Below are 22,641 nucleotides of genomic sequence, written 5' to 3' on the forward strand. Positions count from 1 at the left end.
TGGGAAGGTCAGTCAAACAGAAATGTTGTTGTCTGATATTGTTTAAGAACAGTGGTTCTCAAACATTTTCATGCCAAGAGCAAGGACCCCAAATATGTATATAGTGTACAGAAAATCTTAAGGGCCTATTTGGCCTATTATTGTTGCTATTAACCATTATAGCCAAATAACCTTGAAAATAATGAAGGATAGACAATATTGCCACTGTCTTTATAAGAAAACCTTTTTGTTTTGTTTTTCTTGAGGAGGAATTTTCCTAGGACTAAAATGATTTACGATACGATAATATATCATATTGAGAATCGAATCAAATCATGACCTTAGAATATAAAGTTGAATTGAATTAATATATACAATGTCAATGTTGTGTAAGAGGAATCATTAAATATATAAATGCTCCGACAGTGACACAATAGCAGAATTTATGGATTTCACGCTGTGATCGATCGGTAATATCGGGATTGGCAGATATTGTTTCCACGCTGTGATCGATCGGTAATATCGGTATCGGCAGATATTGATTCCAGCTGATCGGTGATCGGTATCGGCCCCAAAAAACCTGATCGGTGCATCTCTACTTTCCTCTATTTCTCCCTACTCCCCCCTCTCTCTCTCTCTCTCTCTCTGTGTATGATTGAGCGACACATCAATCGTGCCGGCGTTTATTTTCTATAAAATATTTACCACTGGAGGGCCCGCACCAGTGTGTGCGCGCACGGATTGCTGATTTCCATTTCGCTCCACATATCCTCCCGCGGCGGAGCGTTAAAGCGGCACTTACTGCTCTGTTTTTAAAGGAGAGGCGACGGTGCCAAATACATCGACGGAAACGTTCTGGACGACCGGCGGCGGCCGACGGTAATCACTCTTTATTGATCTGCAGGGTCGTTGGCTGGATAAATGTTATGGAAATGGCAGCTGTGAATTCATTGCAGCGGAGGTTGAATCTCACCCTGCGGAGGTGCTGCCGTGTGCGCCTCTCGTTCCCGTGGTCTCGGCTTCCCAACACTTTCTGACGCAGTCAGTGGTTCTCTCAACAGTTTACTGTTTACAGTTTAGGTATTTAGGTATCTTAATCCAGAGCGACTTACAATAAGCTACAATAAACAACATTGCAACATCAATTGCATAGAAATATGAATCTACACCTTTTCAGATATTTTCAGATGAGAGATTTTTTCAGAACCCACGTCCCACGTTTTGAACAAAAAACGTCCCATCCTGTACTAGAGAGCATAATGCATGTCGAACCTTTCGGTAAAGGTGCAGTCTCTGAATTCTATCACATTTTACAGGACTTGTCTAGCCCATCTTCCCTCCCATTTAAGGAAAGTTGGCAAAGTGAGCTGGGATTGGATATTTCGGATGAAACATGGGAGGAATGTATCAATAATATTCACCGCAGCTCGATTAATGTCAGGCACTCCCTGATCCAATTTAAGATTGTTCACAGACTGCACTTTTCTCCGGCTAAACTACATAAATTATTCAATGAATCTTCTCCCCTATGTGGTAGATGTTCTATTGAAGAAGGGACCCTGGCACATCAATTCATTCTGTGCCATAAGTTGCAAAACTTCTGGAATCAAATCTTTGATTTTTTTGCTAAAGCCTATGAGAGGGACTTCTCCCCGGCTCCATTGACTGCACTCTTTGGGGTGCTGGAGCCAGGGTGGGCTCTAAATAAACATGAAGGACAGGCTATTATGCTCTCTACATTCTTGGCTAGGAAGTTAATCCTTCAAGCCTGGAAATCAGAAAAAACCCCCTTCAATCAATTTATGGATAAAGGAGCTAGGAGGAGTCTTACACCTAGAGAAAATAAGGTTTGTCCTCTCGGATAGGGAGCCTCTTTTCTATAAGATTTGGTCACCTATTCTCAGTTTGCTAGAGACTTGGAAGAGAACAGATAGTGATCAGCTGCCCCCTAGGGTTGTCTGTTAATATCAGTAAGATATGGATTGTGATTGCTCTCAGTGTTGTCCGCCTAGTCTGGGGACGCGTACCGCCATCAGCCGTCTGTATGTTTTTTTTATTTTTTATTTGTATTTTTCTGTTTACATTTGTTATTTCAGTTTTTTGTATATTGTCTGGACTTATTGTCTTACTTTTAATTTTAGTTTTTGAATTCTGTGTTTGTTCACTTGTTATTTCTTACTCTAATTGTATATTTTATATTTTGCTGTTTATATTTGCTACCTGAAAAAAAAAGTTAATAAACAGATGTTTAAAAAAAAAAAGAAAAAAAAAAGAAATATGAATCTAGAAAAAATTACGTAAGTAGACCAAGGACCTACTCAGTATAAAACCTACTTTATATACCGGTAAAACCTAAGAATGCTATCTAGCTTTCATGTATGGTCATTGAGGGTAGGCGAGTGCTGTGGTAAGTGCTATGGGCTTTGGTGGAGTCTGAAGAGGTGAGTCTTCAGGCCACGGCGGAAGCTAGGGAGTGAGTCTGTTGTTCTAAGTGCGACAGGGAGTTTATTCCACAGTTGGGGGGCCAGGTGGGCAAATGAAAATCTATTAGTGACGGCCAGCCATCCACATTTCGACTAATTTATGTGTATGGCCACGGCCCCCGATGTGAAAAGGTTTTGTGAGAAGATGTGTTGTTAAACATTTGTTCATCATTTTTTGTAATTTTTTTTGAAAAATTGTTGCATATTTTCGAAATAGCCTAAGTATAAAGTAGGGTTAAAGTGGTTAGACTGATGCTGATGCTATAGTAACACATTTAGCTAGTGACCCCCTGCAACCTTGGGGTCTCTCACTCTCTCTCTCTTTCATCCCTTCAGAATCCATATCAACTTAATTGTCCCACATGGGGACATTCGTTCGGTCCATTGCTCCAGACATAAACCATAAACCACAACCATTAAATGCACAGTGCAACAACCACCATCGAACCCTGTGGTTGTTGCACGACCGAAGGGTCGAAACGCGTACGTTGCTTCTGTCCAGTTGAGGTAAATAAAATCATGTGAAAAGGAGATTCCTTGAGTGCTAACTTGGAGTGTTGCGGGCTTTCTGCCCTGTTGCAGATATCTTTCTCAACAACCACAGAAGACTACAGGATACACTTTAAATCACAGAGAGACAGAGTAAATAAACCATGTCAATCAGACAATGGTCAACTTTGATTTAAAGTGCACATGTGCACATGATCAGATGTCCCTACTTTTCCCTACAAAAACTCCACCACACACACCTTCTCTATTTCCTTGGCCTTGTAGTCGGTTGTTGTTCTCGGAGGAAGCGGCGAGGTGTGGGAAAAAGAGTGGTACTCAAAATGCTCAAGCGCTCGCTGATCCAATCTCGCACAAGCTCCGCGGAGTCGTTAAAACCGGCACAGCTCGTTACTCACCGTCCAATTTCACCAGTGAATTTCGCCACGGCCCGCCATCTGCCGCCGCCGGCCGCCCGGGGACGAGACGGCGACAGGAGGGGGAGGGCTTCTTTCATTTAATTAGCTGGATGGCTGAGGGCCCCGGAGCACCTGCAGGGCCCAGACAGATTAGCCTCCACTGGAAATTCCTGCACATCGCTGACATCCGGTGGAGAGAGGGTGACACTGCAGTGACACGGCTGGTGACTCTGTGTGAGGCGTTGCAGACAGAGAGATTGTCTGCAACAGTAGTTTTACAGGGGTCCTTGAGGGGGTTCCAGGGGGTCCCCGGCAAAATGTGTTGATATAGCATCACTTTAACCACTTAAACCACTTGAAAATAGCAGATCTTGCGACACGTTTTGAGCTTGTAGATTTTTAAAGCATTTTTTAAATGCTAAATCAAATATATTCTCACATGGGGGTCTAGTTCTTGGCGGAACACCTTTTCAAATGGGGGTCTGTCTGTGGCCAAATACATGCAAATGTTTTAGAACCACTGGTCTGCATAGAACTGCAGAGGTCGAGGGCAGTTTACATGCTGTTATTGTGTTAGCAGGTGTTTACGATCTTCTGACTGTATGCTAACGCTGACAGTGTACAAAATGGAACCAAAAGGACCCTCTTATGCTTCCATACAGGTCCGTTTGGTTCCATATGTACTTACTTGATCTTAGGTCGGTCTCGTTTCCTTTTCCCCGGTGGTGTCCATCTGAGGGCCACTTTGGGGGCATTCGAAATTCGTGTCCAAGTCATCTTAGGCGATGGTGTTTATGTGATCACGTCTCGGAAGCCAGTTTTTGTGTGAAGTTCCATTGTAGAGATTTTATTGGGACAGAATGTTGCCGATCTTCCATTGTGGAAAGAGATGATTTTACTCATGTCGCACTTATTCGCCAGCACTCAGCCTGGTAAGACCGGCTTGACCAGGATGTTATACAATGTGGATCATTTAGCTGGGGACCCCCTCAAAGACCCCTGGGGTCTGTGGATTTTTTTTAAAAAAGATGTTCCACGGGGCCCACAGCCAAATGTGGCGTAGTTTCATGTAATTATATTTGTGTGTGTGTGTGTGTGTGTGTGTGTGTGTGTGTGTGTGCGTGTGCGTGTGCGTGTGTGTGTGTGTGTGTGTGTGTTCCCTCAGTGTTGGGAGAACGGCATCATCTTGTGCAGGGAACTGGCAGACCAGTACGAGTCCTACTACGACTACAGGAACCTGAGCAAGATGAGGGTGAGTGAGTGCACGTAACAACACACACCATCATCTATGAGAAAAACACTAAACAATACTGAGGAAACAGAAGAAGAGATCGGAGCTCTTCTTCTGTTTGTGGAGGAGAAGAAGTGAAGTTAAAATACGTTTCGCCCAGATGAAGACCTTAACCGATCGAAATTATGTTGGCTGTTTTATAGAATCAAATTTGTTTGAACTTTATTTCCTCTCTTTTGTAAACCTTGTAGTCTTTAGTTCACATGTATAATGATACCTTATAGGACACTCTCCTCTGCATTCTTTTTTTAGTGCTCGGATCTCTTCTTTTTTTTTTTTTTTTACACATTATCCGTGTCAGTGGTGGAAAGTAACTAATTACTATTTCCAATTTCCAATACTTGTACTTCTACTCCACTACATTTATTTGACAGCTTTAGCTACCAGTTACTTTGTAGATTTAGATTTGTATTACTAAACATACATTAACCACTTCAGCTCTATCTACAGCATGTTTTGGCCATTGTGATATTGTCTATATGCTATTTCCAAATATATTTATACATTTGAAAACTTGTGAAATAGGACTTTGTTCTTAATGAGTAATTTCTACTTTTGTCACTTTAAGTGCATTTTGACACCAACACTGTTGTACTTTTACTCATGTAAATGTTGAATTCCGGACTTTTACTTAGAGTATTTCTACATTGCAGTATTGATACTTGATTTGAGTAATTTTTCCAACACCATTCATGGTTTAAAAAAGGCTCTATTACAGAAAACTACCCAGCGTCCCTACAGGGATCAATATACTTTATTCCGTTCCGTTCCGTTCCGTTTTTTTGCACCCATTTGAAAACAATCACACTCCTGTAGAATACAGATTTCAGAAGATTAAAAGGCAGTTGAGGCAATTGATGCTAGTTATTGCCACCCACGAAAAGTCAATGGAAACGATCGCTGTGCCATAGAAATGTCAGGGATGATGACATGCATTGAGACGATCGTTACTTTCTTGCCGTTAGATGATGGAGGCTTCCCTGTACGATAAAATCATGGACCAGCAGAGACTCGAGCCCGAATTCTTCAGAGTGGGTTTCTACGGCAAGAAGTTTCCCTTCTTCCTGAGGGTAAGAACGACAGAGCATTAATTGATGAAAGAATCATAAAGAAATGTGGAGGACTATTTAGGTGCAATAACTGTCATATCATTACATTACGTTTCAGCAATCTGCTCATTACTAGGGGAAGTCATAATATTACAGAAATACATTACTTTAAAGCAGCATTTCATGCCTGACACAGCTTACTACAATATATCTGATGAATCCTATAGGTACTGTATGCCTCAATAAATGGCTGCTTTACCTTCCAGTCTACTGCCTGAAGGCACCTTGACGTTCTTTGATATCAGATACCTGAAATTCCACTTTCTGACTAAACATATATTTTTTTTTCTCCATTTATTCACTGACAATCAGACAATATCTCAGGGACACACGAGGAGATCATATCTCCAAGAACATGACTCATAGCTCGTAACAATTCCATTGTACCTGCGGGCAGCGTTCCTTTCCATGGCAGCATTCTTGTTGTCAGAGGAATGCACCTGTGTCAAGGGTGTTCTTTTCCCTTCAAACTGTAACTGTCTGTTAGGCTTTGGAATACGAGTGCTTTTGAAAAATCTGATCTGTTCATGGTGCACAGCTTAATAGGCTACAGTAGGTGACAATGAATCACCACTGCACAGTGCACACATGTATGGGCAGACACACACACACACACACACACACACACACACACACACACACACACACACACACACACACACACACACACACACACACAAGTCTGATGTGGGAAAGCAGTATAGGGCCGCAGTAGCGCCGAGTGGCCACTAGATGTCAGGCTAACCCCACGGTGCCGCCTTCCTCGGCCCTTCCTTCCTCCTTCCCTCTGCAGAATAAGGAGTTTGTGTGCCGCGGCCATGACTACGAGAGGCTGGAGGCCTTCCAGCAGAGGATGCTCAACGAGTTCCCGCACGCCATCGCCATGCAGCACGTCAACCAACCGGATCAGACCATCTACCAGGCGGAGGCCCAGTGTATCCTTAACACCACATGAGAGAGAAAGAGAGTGCATTGAGGCGGGGGTTCACTTCTCCTTGGCTGGAGGACTGGAGATGTGTACGTACTGTACAGTATGCACACATCTACTCACAGCTATGTGCACATGCACTGCAGTGTTGATTTCATCGAACAACTCCTTTTTTCTCTGACGAAAACTTAGCCTAAATATATTGTCAATTTGGTCAGCAAATAATGGTAGGTGGGCGGTAGTGGCTCAGGAGGTAGAGCGGTCGCTTAGGAACTGGAAGGTTCCCCCAGAGTTAGTGTTGAAGAGTCCTTGAGCAAGACTCTGAACCCCTAGTTGCTCCCAATGTGCAGGTTGGTGCCTTGCATGGTTTCCTCTGCCATCGGTGTATGATTGTGTCTGTGAATGGGTGAATGTAATGCTTAATCATTGTACGCCTTGGATAAAGGCCCTAAATAAATACACCATTTAAAAAAAATCACCTCTTAGACAGAAAAATACAATAGCCAGACAGACAGACAGACACACATGCACAGAGTTAATTTCTCTTGACAAGATAAATGAATCACACACGCATACACTGCACATGCACTTAATGTAAAATGCATTAAAAGCTGATTAAGTGCATGTGCAATTATAGAGGAAGTAAGCAATTAACTCACTTAGCGCCGAGCGACTTTCGGGGCGACTAACTAATGATGGCGTTTAGTGCCGAGCGACTCGGAGCGACTTTTATATAAAAGCATTGTTTAAGCTTTTAATTTGGGTTGATAGACGGAGCGGAACGGTTAGCTTACCTTCGACTAGCATACAGATGAAAACCGTGAAAAAAAAGGATACGATTATGACGTCACCTTTAAGCCATAGCTTCCTGTTTACGTAGGCCTCTGTTAGCCGCTAGGCTCAATGCAAACCATCCGACCCTCACGTAGCTTCACTAGGTCGGATTTTGATTCGGAAACTTTCTGTGTGGCATCTATATACGTTCCGATGCCCATACCAATGGTGGTTTGAGACGATCAAGCACGAATTGAGCAGTATTGAGCTCAAATGGCGGCCCGCGGCCTGTCCATTGAATGTCAATGGAGAGCATGTCATTGTACCATCCTGTTATGTCATGAACCTTGTTTTTTATTCTGACTTAACATGGGACCATACAAAGTCTATGGGCTATGGCTCACTCTAGTGGTCATCTTGTGGTATCCGCATGTAACGTGCATCTGTTATGTAATGTGATTTTGGGGATTCAATATAGCTATTTCCTGGCGTTATAAGCGCAGATTCATATTGAAATCTGGCTCGCTCGGCGCTAAGTGAGTTAAGGAGCACATGCAATGTGCAGTGTGTGTGAAGTGCGACACAAACACGCACGCACGCACGCACGCACGCACGCACGCGAACCATGTTTCTGTCTCCTCGTCAGATAATGAGCTGTACTCTGAATACACATGACGCTTAGAATGTATGGAGATGTGAAAGTATCTGTTCAATATTCAGCCCCATCTCTAAGATCAGGAGTCATCTCAATAATTCACTCCAATGGAGAGAACAGGACAGCTGCTGCTAGACTTAGAAAGTGGAATATACAGTATACTGAGTGAGATGTTGCCAAATGGAACGAGAGAGAGAGAGAGAGAGAGAGAGAGAGAGAGGGAGAGAGAGAGGGAGAGGGAGAGGGAGAGGGGAAGAGGACGGGGGGGGGGGGGGGGGGGGTTGAGTAACAGACTGAAGCCTGACTTGTAGTTTGTCTTACGGCGGTGTCTTCTGCTAGAAATGGCAGATCTGCAAGCTCACAATGCCTTGCGTCCGGAACTTGTTGTGAGCTTGTAGATCTGCTTGATGCCTTCTTATGACAAATCTATAAGTTAGGCATGAGCGAGCAAGGCAGGAGGGGACGGACAGGGAGAGAGAGAGGGAGGGAAACAGACTGAGAGAGAGTGCTTAAAAAGTTGCGCTTTACCATTTACACATTGTGTGTACATGTGTTAATTTTCTTTATTGTGTGTATGTGGTGTGTACTGTGCTGGGTGTGTGCAGCTGTGTGCGTCCGTCCATCGGTGTACTGTGTACACAGTACATAGTACATAATGTGCTTTTGCATCTTATATGTCGTTATGTTAATATAAGTGTGTGTGTGTGTGTGTGTGTGTGTGTGTGTGTGTGTGTGTGTGTGTGTGTGTGGGCATCGATGTGCACATATGGCTTTGCGCCGCTGTGTTACTGTCTATACAAGCTTGTGTGTGCACATGTGCAATTGGGTGTCCTACTGGCGTGTAAGTGTGCGCGCCATTCTCGCACGCATAACTCAGAACGCTGTTGGAATCGACAGCTATAAGTCTAACTGTGTTAGCATAGCGCTGCGTTATCCTCCAGTATCGTTAATCAATAGCGCCACTCCCAGAGCCCTGCTACTGTACCCCGCCACAGATGCTCATGCATATTAATGCATTATGTCAGCTGTCTTCATTCATATTCCAGTGGTGAAGGGCATTATTTTGGCCAGGTTTGCTTATGGTAAAAGCTGTGTGTGTGTGTGTGTGTGTGTGTGTGTGTGTGTGTGTGTGTGTGTGTGTGTGTGTGTGTGTGTGTGTGCGTGTGTGCGTGTGTGTGCGTGCGTGTGTGTACGTGCGTCTGTGTGTGACATGTTACTATACTTGTGGGGCTATTGCTCTGGCTTGCATGTTATAGAGGCACATTTAAAAAAGCAATAGTACAACATAACAACAAATGATGTCATGGCCTCTGTCCCATTTTGAATATTGATGGTAAATTACTATGAGTGCTGTTTGAATGAAGCCACACAAATCTATACAGACTGCCTGCTTGTGTGCATACAGTAGGTATTCAGCCACGAACGACCCCTGCTCTTAACCACTTATACCCTATGTAACACCCGGGATTTTAACCCAGGGGACACTAAAGCCAAACATCTTTTCCACTAGCCTGAGCCTAAAGGAAAATCTTCTTCTGGGGGAGATGGGGGCACTCCATTCCGAAACCAGGTTAGCATTCACCAGTGTAGGTTTTACTGAGGTTAGGGTTAGGCTTAAAGGAGTTGTTCACCCGCAAAATGACATTTGTTCTATTGATTACTCACACCATGGAGACTTGGGTTCAGTAATATTTGTTTTGTATTTTTCGCATTCAAAAGATATACCCAAAAAAGATTTATTACGGATCTTCCGGAAACAATGGGGATGCATTCATTGAAATCAAATTAATGTCTTAGAAATGCGACAAAAATATTATTTAACTTGGGGTTAGTAATCAATAGAAAAGTCTATTTTGACGGTGAACTACTCCTTTAAGGTTAGGTTTAGGTGGTCGAAATAGCGATGTTTCGGAGTGCGGATGTATAGCCGGGGGAGATATATTTTTTCCTGTATGCCACTTTTACTAAACCAGACGGTTCAGGCCAGCCATGTGCTGCGATTGATTGGTCTACCGCTGACGTACAAACAGATAAACTGTGTTCTACACGTGTACACACGTGTGTTATGTACATTATATATGCATACCATACATGTGTTTGTTCACCATATACTGTATGTGTGGGGCATATACTGCATGTGGTATGCAAGCGGAGAACCATATGGTTGCGTGTATGTTATGCTATCAAAGTGTGATATCAATGTACACGTGGGTGTTTCGGGCGTGCACGCCAGGTACACGCTGATGCGTGAACAATGTGTGAGTAAGATGTGTGAATAAGGTGTGTGTGTGTGTGTGTGTGTGTGTGTGTGTGTGTGTGTGTGTGTGTGTGTGTGTGTGTGTGTGTGTGTGTGTGTGTGTGTGTGTGTGTGTGTGTGTGTGTGTGTGTGTGTGTGTGTGGGGGGGGGGGGGCAGTAGCCATATGGGCTGGCTGAGTGTATAATGATGATAGTGCTGTGTGTATCACTATCGGGAAAATAAAGATACTGCTAATGTGAAAGAGAGAGGGAGAGAGAGACTGTCTGTCTTGTCCCGTCTAGGAGCTTGATTTTCGTGGAGATTATCAATCGATTTCTTAGTTATTGATTTACTTGTATGTATTCATATCAACAAATCGATTAATCATTTAAGCGTTGTTTGAAACTTTGTTGCACAGCTGTTGTGCAAAGATTTCGAAAATAGGCGATTGACAGGCTTGTCGCGACGTGGCGCGCTGAGCACTCTACAGCCAAATAGTTACCAAAATGGCAGCCCAAGTTAAAGACAACATAATCATCCAGATATTATGATTATAAATTACTTGGAGGAAGGTTTTTTTCAAAAAAAGTCTACATAAAGTGTAAATACACAGGGAAGACATGTGTGCATATTATAACCACACCCGGTGGTGGTCTATTAGAGTAATGTTAACTCCATAGACACATACAAAACAGAAAAAGTACAAAACTATGGCACCACCTCTTTAACTGTTGCACCCCTAGTCCCGCCTCCCCACTCTCTGCCTACAGTGGGGAGTTTAAGCAAAGACGGTTTTCAGGACGGCTCCACTAGGCGGAAGTAAAGCTGCTATGACGCAATCGCCGTAGCAGGCAAAATCGTTAAGCAAAAAGCCATCTGCGACGGGTTCCCACCCCTTTTACTGAACTCTTTGGTTCCCATGGTGACACGTCTACGCAGCAGACGTTGTAGACGCTACGTGGAAAGGTAGTTTTTGCCGTAGTAAGAAGGGCTGCGGCAAGCAGGTTTATCTATCGAGCGCAGATCCATTTCCGGTTACTGTAGCGGACTGCCGTAGCCGTCCTTGCTTAAAGTCCCTAGTATGTCTCCCTGTCTTTCCCTCTCTGTCACGCACTGTTTTGTCCTTGACCCGCCCCGCCCCAGACCTCCAGATCTACGCGGTGAGTCCGATCCCGGAGAGCCAGGACGTGCTGCAGCGGGACGGTGTCCCTGACAACATCAAGAGCTTCTACAAGTTCAACCACATCTGGAGGTTCCGTTACGACCGGCCCTTCCACAAGGGCACCAAGGACAAGGAGAACGAGTTCAAGGTGAGAACGGAAGGAAGATCAATTTGGGAACCCATTCCGTTAAAGGGGCTACAGTACACCAGGCTTATTTAAAAAATATATTTGATATACATATTGGCCCATGATACGTTTTCATAGAGGCTTAAGCCTAAACAACCACTCAGATATTAGACACTCATGTTCTGTCCGTCTGTCATTCCAAGCCTTTTCAGCTGCAATACCAAAATGCCCTTTGTTTGAAAAATGAATAAAATGTAAATGGGGGGGGGGGGGCCTTTGTTGGCAAAGGGGCGCTATTGAGGGAGATTGTCTGTCAGTACCCGCCCTCCTCGCGTGGAGACTGGAGAAGATGGGGCGGGACTATCTGTGAACAGGCCCGTTCAGACACGCCCATTCAGAAAACCCCTGAAATGAAGATGAAAGACTGAGTCAAAACAATTCACCCTTTGTTAGCCTCCTGGTTGGTCCCTGACTGACCAACCAGCAGGCTCTATCTGCCTTGTCCCGCCCTGGTTCCGCCTTTTTTATGTTGAATTAGCTAAAACATAACTTTTGGAGAAATAAAAACATTTAAAAACATGCTGATTCACTATGCTGCCACTGAGCAGCTCCAATTGACTGAAACAAAGTTTGAAATTAGAATTGAGCACACAGAATAACAATATGAAGCAACTGAATTAACATGGCAGTGGATGGAATGTCCCACTGAATGTCCCTCCAAGTCAAAGCAACCAATGGGTGTGGAGAGGGGCAGGACAATGGGCGGGACTTGACAAAGGGTGAATTGGGGAGGTAGAAGGGACACCGGGGAGACCAAAAAAATGGACTGCCCTAAAGTCTTTGCATTGGTTCTGCTCTGAAGTTATCCTTATATTTTTTTATTAATTTTCAATTAGTTTGAATTTCAACGACACCAGACATTTTAGTTGGATCTCTGATCTTCTGTTTAATCGAGCCTACCAGATATGTGACCCAATGCAGCAACTGTGATTAGATTCGTGTCACAATGTTTCAAACGCAGATTCAGAATATTCAGTTGTTTTATAATTCACATATCAGCCCTCCATTATTTCATAGGGATTAATGTTACCCTCCGCTGTTAAATCAGCCTTTCACACAAGCATTCAGTAATTACAAAATGGATTCCGTGCATCGTCTGCCATGTCAAGTCCAAATAAATAGAAATGAACCGGTGGGGTGTTGCGCAGGGTGTTACAAAACTCAGCAGAAAACAAAGCAGAGCTATTTCTCACCTTGAAACCCAATGTATTCAAATGCAATGAAATCTGGTATGGACTTCTGGCCAGAGATTATTGAGCACAGAAGCCCCGTTGTTATGTTTAATTAGAGTTCTTGTTCTAAAGAAAAGGGAACAGTTGTAAATGTTTAAAAGTTTCAGGCAGATGAAGGAACGTGATTTTATTGTTAAGAACTAAGGTAAAACTTAACAATAAGATCAGAGCCCACGTAGGAAGTAAATGTTTGAGCTGAGAAAACATGAAAATCCTTGTAAAAGGAATAGAATTGTATGTTTTAAGAATCTCATACTTGAGGCGCATATTTCTGATCTGCTATTTGAGCAAATTTTTAAACTTTTGAAAACTGTAGGACGTTCTATGAATTGGTATTTTTATTTTCACCTGTAGCCTAATGATATGTTGAAAGTGAAGCCTTGGGAAATGTGTGTCCCATTACTCCCATAAAGTATCTCCTATTTTTAAAACTAATTCTACTATCCTTGTAAGTGAAGCACAATGTGTATGAGTTATCACCCCCTCCAAACAAGTAGACCTACATGTGTTATAGGCAGGATAAGGATGCAATAAACAAAAGCCATTGCGAAACGTTTTCCACAAGGTCTTTTGTAGTGAAAGGTTGAAAAGTTGAATATGTATGGTGGGGGGAGAACATTGAAATGTGTGTGAGTTAAACAACAATGATGCCTCCTCTCCTCCCCTCTAGTTCATTGATCATGTGTTTGTGTTGTAGTTGCGACCGTAGGTCGCATTTACTATCAAAACCTGCACAAACTGTGAGTGAGTCCGTCAGTCCGTCCGTCAGTCTGTCTGTCACACCTCACACGTCACACTTTTTCCCTGCTTATATCTCCGCAACCGTTGCCCCGATCCATGCCAAATTTTGCACACACGTTCCTTGGCTGCCAAACTACAACCTCCAAGGACCCCCAGAGCTCCAGGGACCCCCAGGTCCCTGGGGGACCCCCAGATGTAAAAAATGACCAAATGCGCAAACATGACCAAATGACCCCCCAACGGGGCTGCTCACGGGGAATTCCCGGGGACCACCGACTCCTGGTGCTCCAGAACGGATGCAAAAGTGGTGGCGCCCCCAGTGGAGGACCCCCTACACTGCAGCTCACATAAAATGCCGTAACTCCGGCTAGGAGCGACCGGGACAGCCGGGGCCGGTACCTATTCGTCCGCCTTGCCGGCGCGGAGACCCCACCCCTCATTTCTCACATGGCCCTCTTCTAGCGCCACCATGAGGCCGATTCTTGCAAAACACATTTTTGGACACTGCTCCTACAATTTTCGCCCTAAAATCACGCAAATCGGTACACAGTATGTCTACACTCATCCCATCAACATGAATCTGTCCCATATAGCGCCACCTCCAGGCTGATTTTTAAAAACACATTTTTGGACACTGCTCCTACAGATTTTGCCCTAAAATCACGAAAAATCACTACACAGTATGTCTACACTCATGTCATCAACATGGATCAGGAAGATTTTGGCAAAACACATTTTTGCCCTATTTGTGGAGATAAGTGACCTACGGTCGCTTATCTCCCGATTAGGGAGCCTTACTGGTGGTAGTAGAGTGTGTATGTATGAGTAGAGTGTGTGTGTGTGTGTGTGTGTGTGTGTGTGTGTGTGTGTGTGTGTGTGTGTGTGTGTGTGTGTGTGTGTGTGTGTGTGTGTGTGTGTGTGTGTGTGTGTGTGTGTGTGTGTGTGTGTGTGTGTGTGTGTGTGTGTGTGTGATTACCACATGTTTAATTCATGTTAACTCCTGTGTGACTAATTAAGAAGCAGACACAGGGTGAGCCTTCCTCAACTCAGAGCAAGTCCACTTTTGTACTGTAGACACACACACACATGCAGGTACACGCACGCACGCACGCACGCACGCACGCACGCACGCACACACACACACACACACACACACACATGCCTTTGTATTACTGTACTACAACCTTATTCTCTTGTGAGGACCAAGACAATTATGTCTATTTGTACTACTGTATTATGGGAACATTTGCCCTTCACAAGCATAGTAATACAAGCAAGCGCACGCACACACACACACGTGCCACGCGCATGCAGCTTCTTTCTCGTAATGTGTCATGTCATGTCTCCATCAGTCTCTGTGTTATGATGGAGGCATGACATAATAGAGTGACTTCCTATGACTGACAGAGCACTATTGACAGACACGACTATACACTCACACAGCTCTATCAGAGAAGTCTGGAAAAGCTCATTTACCTCCAATTGTCAAGCTCCTCACATGACACGGAGCTGTCTACTATCTGTTGAAAGGTCAGAGTGTGTGTGTGTGTGTGTGTGTGTGTGTGTGTGTGTGTGTGTGTGTGTGTGTGTGTGTGTGTGTGTGTGTGTGTGTGTGACACACTAGTTGTAATGTTCTAAAGTTATTGTCCACCAGAGGTTGCTGAAAACACATGATGGGGCTCAGTTATGCACCGCGCTCTAAACTTGTAATCCATTTTTCAGGCGTCATTCTTCCTTTGGTTCTTTAGCTTGTCCTTAACAAGCGTAGGAACATTCAGCGTGTGATAATTAGTGTCTACAGCTGTTCAGTAAGCCTGTTTTGTGTGCAAACTTGATCTCTCTGTTTCACACTGTACAAAGAGTTGTCGTTTGCAGCAGAAGGAACGTTGCAGGGCTGTCCTCGACTAGATACATTCTTAGCCAACTCATAGTTGTTGGAGACTGTCTACTAATTAATTTGTTTATTTAACTCATTGACTACCACCAATGAATTTCGACTTTGGATGCTCCCTGCCACGCTTTCAGAGATTTTCACTAACCTTTGAAAATTCAGTTGCATATGTCCACGATGCTCTGATTTGCTCCACTTGCTTCGATCCATTCCAAAGAGAGCGCGATCTGTGTGTACCTCGCTTTTCCACACTCTCCTGCAGGCTTCCATTATAAGAATAAAGCCTTCAAAATCATCCAAACCAAGCGAACGCTGGTTTTGTTCCAGTGACGTCATCGACGTGTCCTTAGACCTTCCAAAAATTGGTGATCCATAATCTAGCGAACAGTGCCATCCAGTGGCACGTTCCACCACTCGCCCCATTCAATCCCATGATAAGGGGTTTTCCTTTGTTGTCCTAAAATAATGGAAATGCTGATTTTGGGCTGGTGACATCATCAACGTATCTAGGTGACCTGCTGGATACCCCGGAAGTAACCCATAAGCTAGCGGACATCCAGAGTCAAAAATAAGCAACTCGTCAAACTCGTCACTCGTCAAACTTGTCATATAGCATTCAATGAGTTTATTAACAAATCTATTACATTTGGTTTTTGCTGCATACAGTCATGCAGAGGCCAGCCTTTTCAGGTTCACACCAGAAGCTGCAAGGTGCAGACATTTAGCAAACAATGCAATAAAATGGCATGTCTGAGGTATGAGTTACACCCTCGTAAATAAGCTAGTTGTGCTCAAGCGAGATTTCCGCTGCTCCAGGCAAATCTCAGCTGTTTCCGGGAGGAGAGCACTCAGACAGGGAGAAGTACAGACACTCTATGCTTTCCTCTGGCAGCTTGTTTGTGAACCATTCATGCATTTTAGGTAAGGAATAGGCCATGTAGTAGCTCACTTAAAACCTCCATACATTAGTCCATTTTCTGAAGTGTCGAGGGTACAATATATGCCTGGTTTTCGCCTAATTAAGAGCACAGCTCACCACACAGCAAACATCTACACTTTTTTCTCAACCTTTCCTTTGGCTGGTTCCACCTCCTTCCGCGGTGGGGAAAGCGGCACTCTGAATGCGGCAGTGAAATATAGCGTTGCTGGTGTAAATTCAGAGTTGATTTCACAATGGCTGCTGGATATTGAAAGATCTAGACTGACAGAAGTCAAAGGCTTTATCTACAATTTGTAATTGTAATAGATATAGATATAACATTTCTTGTAATACAAGAAATGTGGATGAAAAACTACTAATCAACAAAATATTGGTGGACTAAGGGCTGCAGCATACACCAAACAAAGTCAGACTGTTGTTCAGCTTTAGCAAGTCAATAAAAACAAGATGACGCCATTGCAGAGCAAGCAAACAAACAAACAAACAGACAGCACCTTGCCAAAGTTATTTTCGGCAGTTCTTGAACCTGTTTCTAATATGCCGAACATCACCGCTGAGACACCATTGGGAACATTGTGTCGTTTTATTTCTGCAATCTGCTGGCGGTGTACCACGGACAGTTCTGAAGAAATGTTGGCAGAAGAAGGTTAGAAGCTACAGCCCTCAATAATCAGTGGGTGCCTGGGTGGGCTAAAAATATTCAGAACTGCGGAGACGCAGCCAAGTATAATACAGAGAACCTTGTTCCATTGGGCAAGACCTGCCGAAGCCGAAAAAGTTTCAACTTCTTTTGGAGTGTGCTGCTGGCTTAAAACCACTTGTCAAAGTCTAATGCATTCAGCCTAAATCAAAAACCAAATCATGCATTTTCTCAGCCATGCTCTCTCACTTGAACTTGAAATGAACTTTTTAACAGTTTTTAATTGGTAAGAATAATATTTTTTATGTACACACAGACATGCACACACACTAATAAAACATGCACACACACTTAACATGAAGGTCACAGCCTCTACAGCGGAGTGGGAATCCATATTATGGTAATAACATGCGGTGGGTTTTTCCGTGGCTTGCATGCTGTCAGGATGCACTGGTGCTCCTGACCTTGCGTGTTGCTGGCATGTTGACAAGCACGCAGGGCGGCGGGGCAAGTGGTAGAAGATGGATTGTGATAGGAGATATGTGTAGTTAATGTATGCACATATGTTATACATACTCGGCGGGGGGTGTCTGCGTGTTGGTATGCACATTTTGTTTTATCTGTCTGTGTATTGATAAGTGTGTGTGTGTGTGTGTGTGTGTGTGTGTGTGTGTGTGTGTGTGTGTGTGTGTGTGTGTGTGTGTGTGTGTGTGTGTGTGTGTGTGTGTGTGTTTCTGCAGAGTCTTTGGGTGGAGAGGACCACACTGACACTAGTTCAGAGTCTACCAGGAATCTCTCGCTGGTTCGAAGTGGAGAAAAGAGAGTTGGTGAGTGACTCCTAAAAAACGCACGCACAGTACACACTCATGTGATCCATTCCATTTAGCTCTGTGTGATTTCGTGGGCCACAAGGGAAATGCAAGTGGGCCCCCAAATAGTTGGCAAAACACTGTATATTACAATTTAATGGTAATATACAGTAGTGCCAATGCTCACCGCTTTCTGGGAGAAAGCCTGGTGATCGTTAACAACGGGCGGTTTGATCCGCTCTAGGCGGAAACTACAAGCCGAAGAAGCGGTGTCGCTTTAGGCCCTAAAAGTATACGTGTCCTTTGGTGCAGGGGAATATTTTGTGTTAAAACTGAATCCGGTTTGATAGTTCCGGACAAAGTGTAGTCTGTCGAGGACTACAACATGACGTAAAGTTGCTTCCGCTCCCGACCGGATCAAACCCCCGAAAAGTGAAGTGATCCCAGACTACATGTTTTGCAGTAATATAGAAAAGTGTGATGCATTGCAATGCATCATAGAATCGAATCGTGACCTGGTGAACCGTAATCAAATTGAATGGGGAGGGTAGTGCCAATGCACACCTCTGATATACTGTACAGCAACACTAAAAAAAGGGATCCATTGATCCAAGGTGGATTAGAATCAGCTGATTCTTCATTCAAATAAACATACAAATGAAAATACACACAGCCCACCCATCTGACCACTAACACGGCAGTCAATGTTTCAAGATTTTCAAGGGGGCCCTGATCCAGAGAAGCACTATTTCATCTCATAGTTAAAACATAAACTCACATCAGCATTCAACTGCAATGTATTTGTCTCAAATTATACAAATCCAGAGTGGTTTTACCAGTTCAGTAGGACAAATGTCTACTGGCTATCTTAGGCATGCACTTTCCTTTCTACACCGGCTACTTGTTCCCTATTTCTCAAGGAGGATCCAGTACCAAGCATTGATACAGATCCAGTTCATTACTTTTTACAGCATAGTTAATCTAGTCCATTAGTTTGGAGCTACTGGGTGAAATTGGACTGTTGGCGTGGGTATTGGATATCGGATGTGAGTACTGAGACAGATTTTCTCCCCAATAGGATACCTACCTTTAGTCTAGTACAAGCACATTTGGTTCAATTCTTTTTTAGCGTTCAAAGAGCCCCACACTGCATTATTCAGCACTTTCCATGCTTTGAGTGACCAAAGCACTCATTCAAATCATTTCAGTGTAGGGAATTGAAATGCTATTTCTTTTGTCCAATGTAAAACATAACCGTGTCTCTCTCTGATGCTCTAAGCACATTATTCTTCCGTGCATAGCCACTGGCAAGGTGTGAAATATTAGATAGTGTATCTGTGATTGCCAGTAGGGGAAAGTAACAAAGTACATTTACTTTTACTTAACTTTATACAACTATAAAGTTAAGTCTGCAGGGCCACAGAGCCAGCCCAAGACCTCAATTTGTTGAAAATAGCTACTAGAACTACTATATCTAGTAGTTGCGGCACTTTGTGAGCTTATAGATTGTATCTTTCGCTGAATGTTCAGTTATTATGATATGCCTAAAATAGGGTTCATGTGTGTAAAGGTGAGACGAAAGGCCGATTTCCTGCCTCGGCTGGACTCTCTATGATGATCTAAGCACATTATTCTTCCGTGCATAGCCACTGGCAAGGTGTGAAATATTAGATAGTGTATCTGTGATTGCCAGTAGGGGAAAGTAACAAAGTACATTTACTTTTACTTAACTTTATACAACTATAAAGTTAAGTCTGCAGGGCCACAGAGCCAGCCCAAGACCTCAATTTGTTGAAAATAGCTACTAGAACTACTATATCTAGTAGTTGCGGCACTTTGTGAGCTTATAGATTGTATCTTTCGCTGAATGTTCAGTTATTATGATATGCCTAAAATAGGGTTCATGTGTGTAAAGGTGAGACGAAAGGCCGATTTCCTGCCTCGGCTGGAATAATATTCCAATTGAATATAGTCTACACAAGCAAACTAACTGTATTAATTGTGATCGGTGTTGTTGCCTCTCCTAACGCGTGGCTTTTTCTTCGTTGGTTTTGTTTGGTGGCAGGTGGAGGTGAGCCCGCTGGAGAACGCCATCGAGGTGATCGAGAACAAGAACCTGCAGCTGAGAACCCTCATCACGCAGTGTCAGAACAGACAGATGCAAAACATCAACCCCCTCACCATGTGCCTCAACGGGGTCATCGACGCCGCTGTCAACGGAGGACTGGCACGATACCAGGAGGTAGGCAGGGAGGGAGGGAGGGAGCGGTGGAAAAAACACTCACATGTATCCAGGGATGTGCAGAGAATATTAGTGAGGCAGGGGCTGAAATGTATAAAAGGGCATTTTTGGTGAAATAGCAGACCTCCAGTTGGCTATGTCCGGTGAGTTTCAAGAGAGTTTGGACAAGGCATGCATGCCCCCATACCAACCTGGTATGGGGGCATGCATGCAAATCAAAATCACTAAAAGAATAGAAAGAAGTAATGAAATCATTTTAACACTCATCTTTTCTTTTCTCTAATGACTATCTAAATTATGGACCCTTGTTGTAAAAACAAGAATTGACACATTGTCAATACATAAGCTGGTCACATTTGGGTTAAAAAGGCGGGGACGTTTAATGTTACCATAATGCTTTGAATGAGCGTGACAAAGTGAACATATAACTGACTGACTATATTGTGGGATGAAATCTGCAGTAGACGGCTGTGAATTGCTGTAAGTGGCATCTCTTTGATATTGAAGTAGGACTGTCATCTAAGGGGTAGCCTACTGTCATTTTAAAAAGTAATCTTACAATACTAGTTAATATGTTTATGATGTCATTGTGAGAATGTGCTATAGTGTTGTAGTCGAGTCCACCTAAAGTGTCCAAGTCAAGTCCAAGTCCTAGGGGGTTCGAGTCCGTTTTGTCTTATGGATACAAAAATAATATGAATTTAAAAAGAATTATATATTATAGGTCTACTACTGTAATCTATAACATTTTTAAACATTGCTGTTATAGCTGTGTCATTGTAATAAAGCTGCATGATTATGGCAAAACTTATATTATCAAACAAAATCTTATTTTAATATTTTTTAATAAAAGCTAAAATAAATAAATAAGGTTTCCCTATTCAAACACATAGCAGTACGTGCATGTCTGCATTTCATTGTTTAAGGTGAGAAATGTACCTTATGTCATTAGTCTGATGCCTTCGAGTATATGCAAAGCAAAAAAATACCCCATGTTACTGCTTCAAGTTGTTTTGATTCGTTTTAACCTCTCTACAGAGACTTACAATGTTACACTTCTCTCTATTGATCAGTGCACTTTAAAACGTTCAGACGAGGCTTAACGAGTTGTAATAGGCTACACCTGGAAAGACAAAAAGAGAAAAGACGTCAATTCTTAATCCAGCGGTACGGGTGGATTAATGATCACAAAGGCTGTGTTTGGAATTGGAAGCTGTGTAGGCCTACTGTTTAAATAAGGACTTATTTATTTGGGAACATGTCGAGGATGTCCTGCAGGCTGCAGGTAAGAGGAAAGCAGAGAGAGTTGTCTGTTGGCGAAAAAAGAACTTTTGGGAACTTGCTTGCTGCTGCTGCTGAGCGTGTGTGCCTGTGTGTGTGTGTGTGCGTGCGTGCGTGCGACTGTGTGTGCCTATCAGATGCGCATCAGATAATTCAGATATGCTCCGGCGCAACATTAATAGGCTATAAACCAAAGTAATGAGCCTGTTTTGAAAATGTAGCAGAGTAAAAGTACAGATACTTGTGTTAAAATGTAACGGATAAAAGTAAAAAGTACTCAGACAAATAACTACTCAGTAAAGTACAAAGTACTGAAAAAAGTACTTTGTTACAGTAACAAAGTATTTGTACTTCGTTACTTCCCATCTACATCTACAGTGCAGTATTGATACTTTTACGATACTTTTACTTAAGTAAAACATTTGAGTACTTTTTCCAACAGCTAATTTTCCCCATAGCCTGGACTGGAGGAGCGGTAACTGCTATTGGCCCAGTTCTTTCCCCCCATTGTCTAGAAGGGCACTCCTGGGGTACTGTCCTGCGATTGGCCCTTAGCTCTACCATGTGACATGAATAGCCTATCCAGAAGAGGTAATCAATGGTCGTCAAAGAAAATGAGCTGATTACCGAAGCTGGTGGCCCAGCTTAAAAACAAAGTTGTCCTTTAAGTACAGTACTTAAGTAAAAGTACTTAGTTACTTTCCACCACTGGAAGGAGGGAGGGAGGAGTAGACGGCTGGATCAGAATGGGAAAGGGATCTCTTGTCACATCACAGGATTACAGGTGTAGTAGGAGTGGGTGAAATTCTTTTTCGTGCAAGCTCCATCATCGGTAGTCTTCAGGGAAGTGGGAAAAGGATAGAGATAAAGGAAAACGGGATTCAAACTGGTCAGATAATTTACTGAAATATATCGTTGTTGTCGGGTGGAAATCTTGTCTCTCTCTCTCTCTCTCTCTCTCTCTCTCTCTCTCTCTATCTATCTATCTATCTATCTATCTATCTATCTATCTATCTATCTATCTATCTATCTATCTATCTATCTATCTATCTATCTATCTATCTATCTATCTATCTATATATATATATATATATATTTGATTTGAGCAGTTGGAAGTTAGTACTGCTCCAGAAATGATCTAAAATAGTGAAAATA

The 22,641-nt window shown here is 43.1% G+C and overlaps 1 protein-coding gene across 2 annotated transcripts in view; it reads left to right on the forward strand.

The window, feature by feature from the left end:
• dock4b (dedicator of cytokinesis 4b) overlaps positions 1 to 22,641 on the forward strand; it is a gene marked incomplete at both ends in the record, with an annotated part of 311,706 nt that overhangs the window by 248,321 nt on the left and 40,744 nt on the right. For both annotated transcript variants that reach the window (XM_080753915.1, XM_080753916.1), the window contains 6 exons: positions 4,533 to 4,619; positions 5,624 to 5,728; positions 6,561 to 6,702; positions 11,505 to 11,671; positions 17,895 to 17,981; positions 20,029 to 20,205. In XM_080753915.1, coding sequence (XP_080610041.1) covers positions 4,533 to 4,619; positions 5,624 to 5,728; positions 6,561 to 6,702; positions 11,505 to 11,671; positions 17,895 to 17,981; positions 20,029 to 20,205 — 765 coding nt within the window. The remainder of the gene's footprint in view (positions 1 to 4,532; positions 4,620 to 5,623; positions 5,729 to 6,560; positions 6,703 to 11,504; positions 11,672 to 17,894; positions 17,982 to 20,028; positions 20,206 to 22,641) is intronic.

This window comes from Nannobrachium achirus, assembly GCF_963921795.1.
Source record: "Nannobrachium achirus genome assembly, chromosome: 23".
Taxonomy (NCBI): domain Eukaryota; kingdom Metazoa; phylum Chordata; class Actinopteri; order Myctophiformes; family Myctophidae; genus Nannobrachium; species Nannobrachium achirus.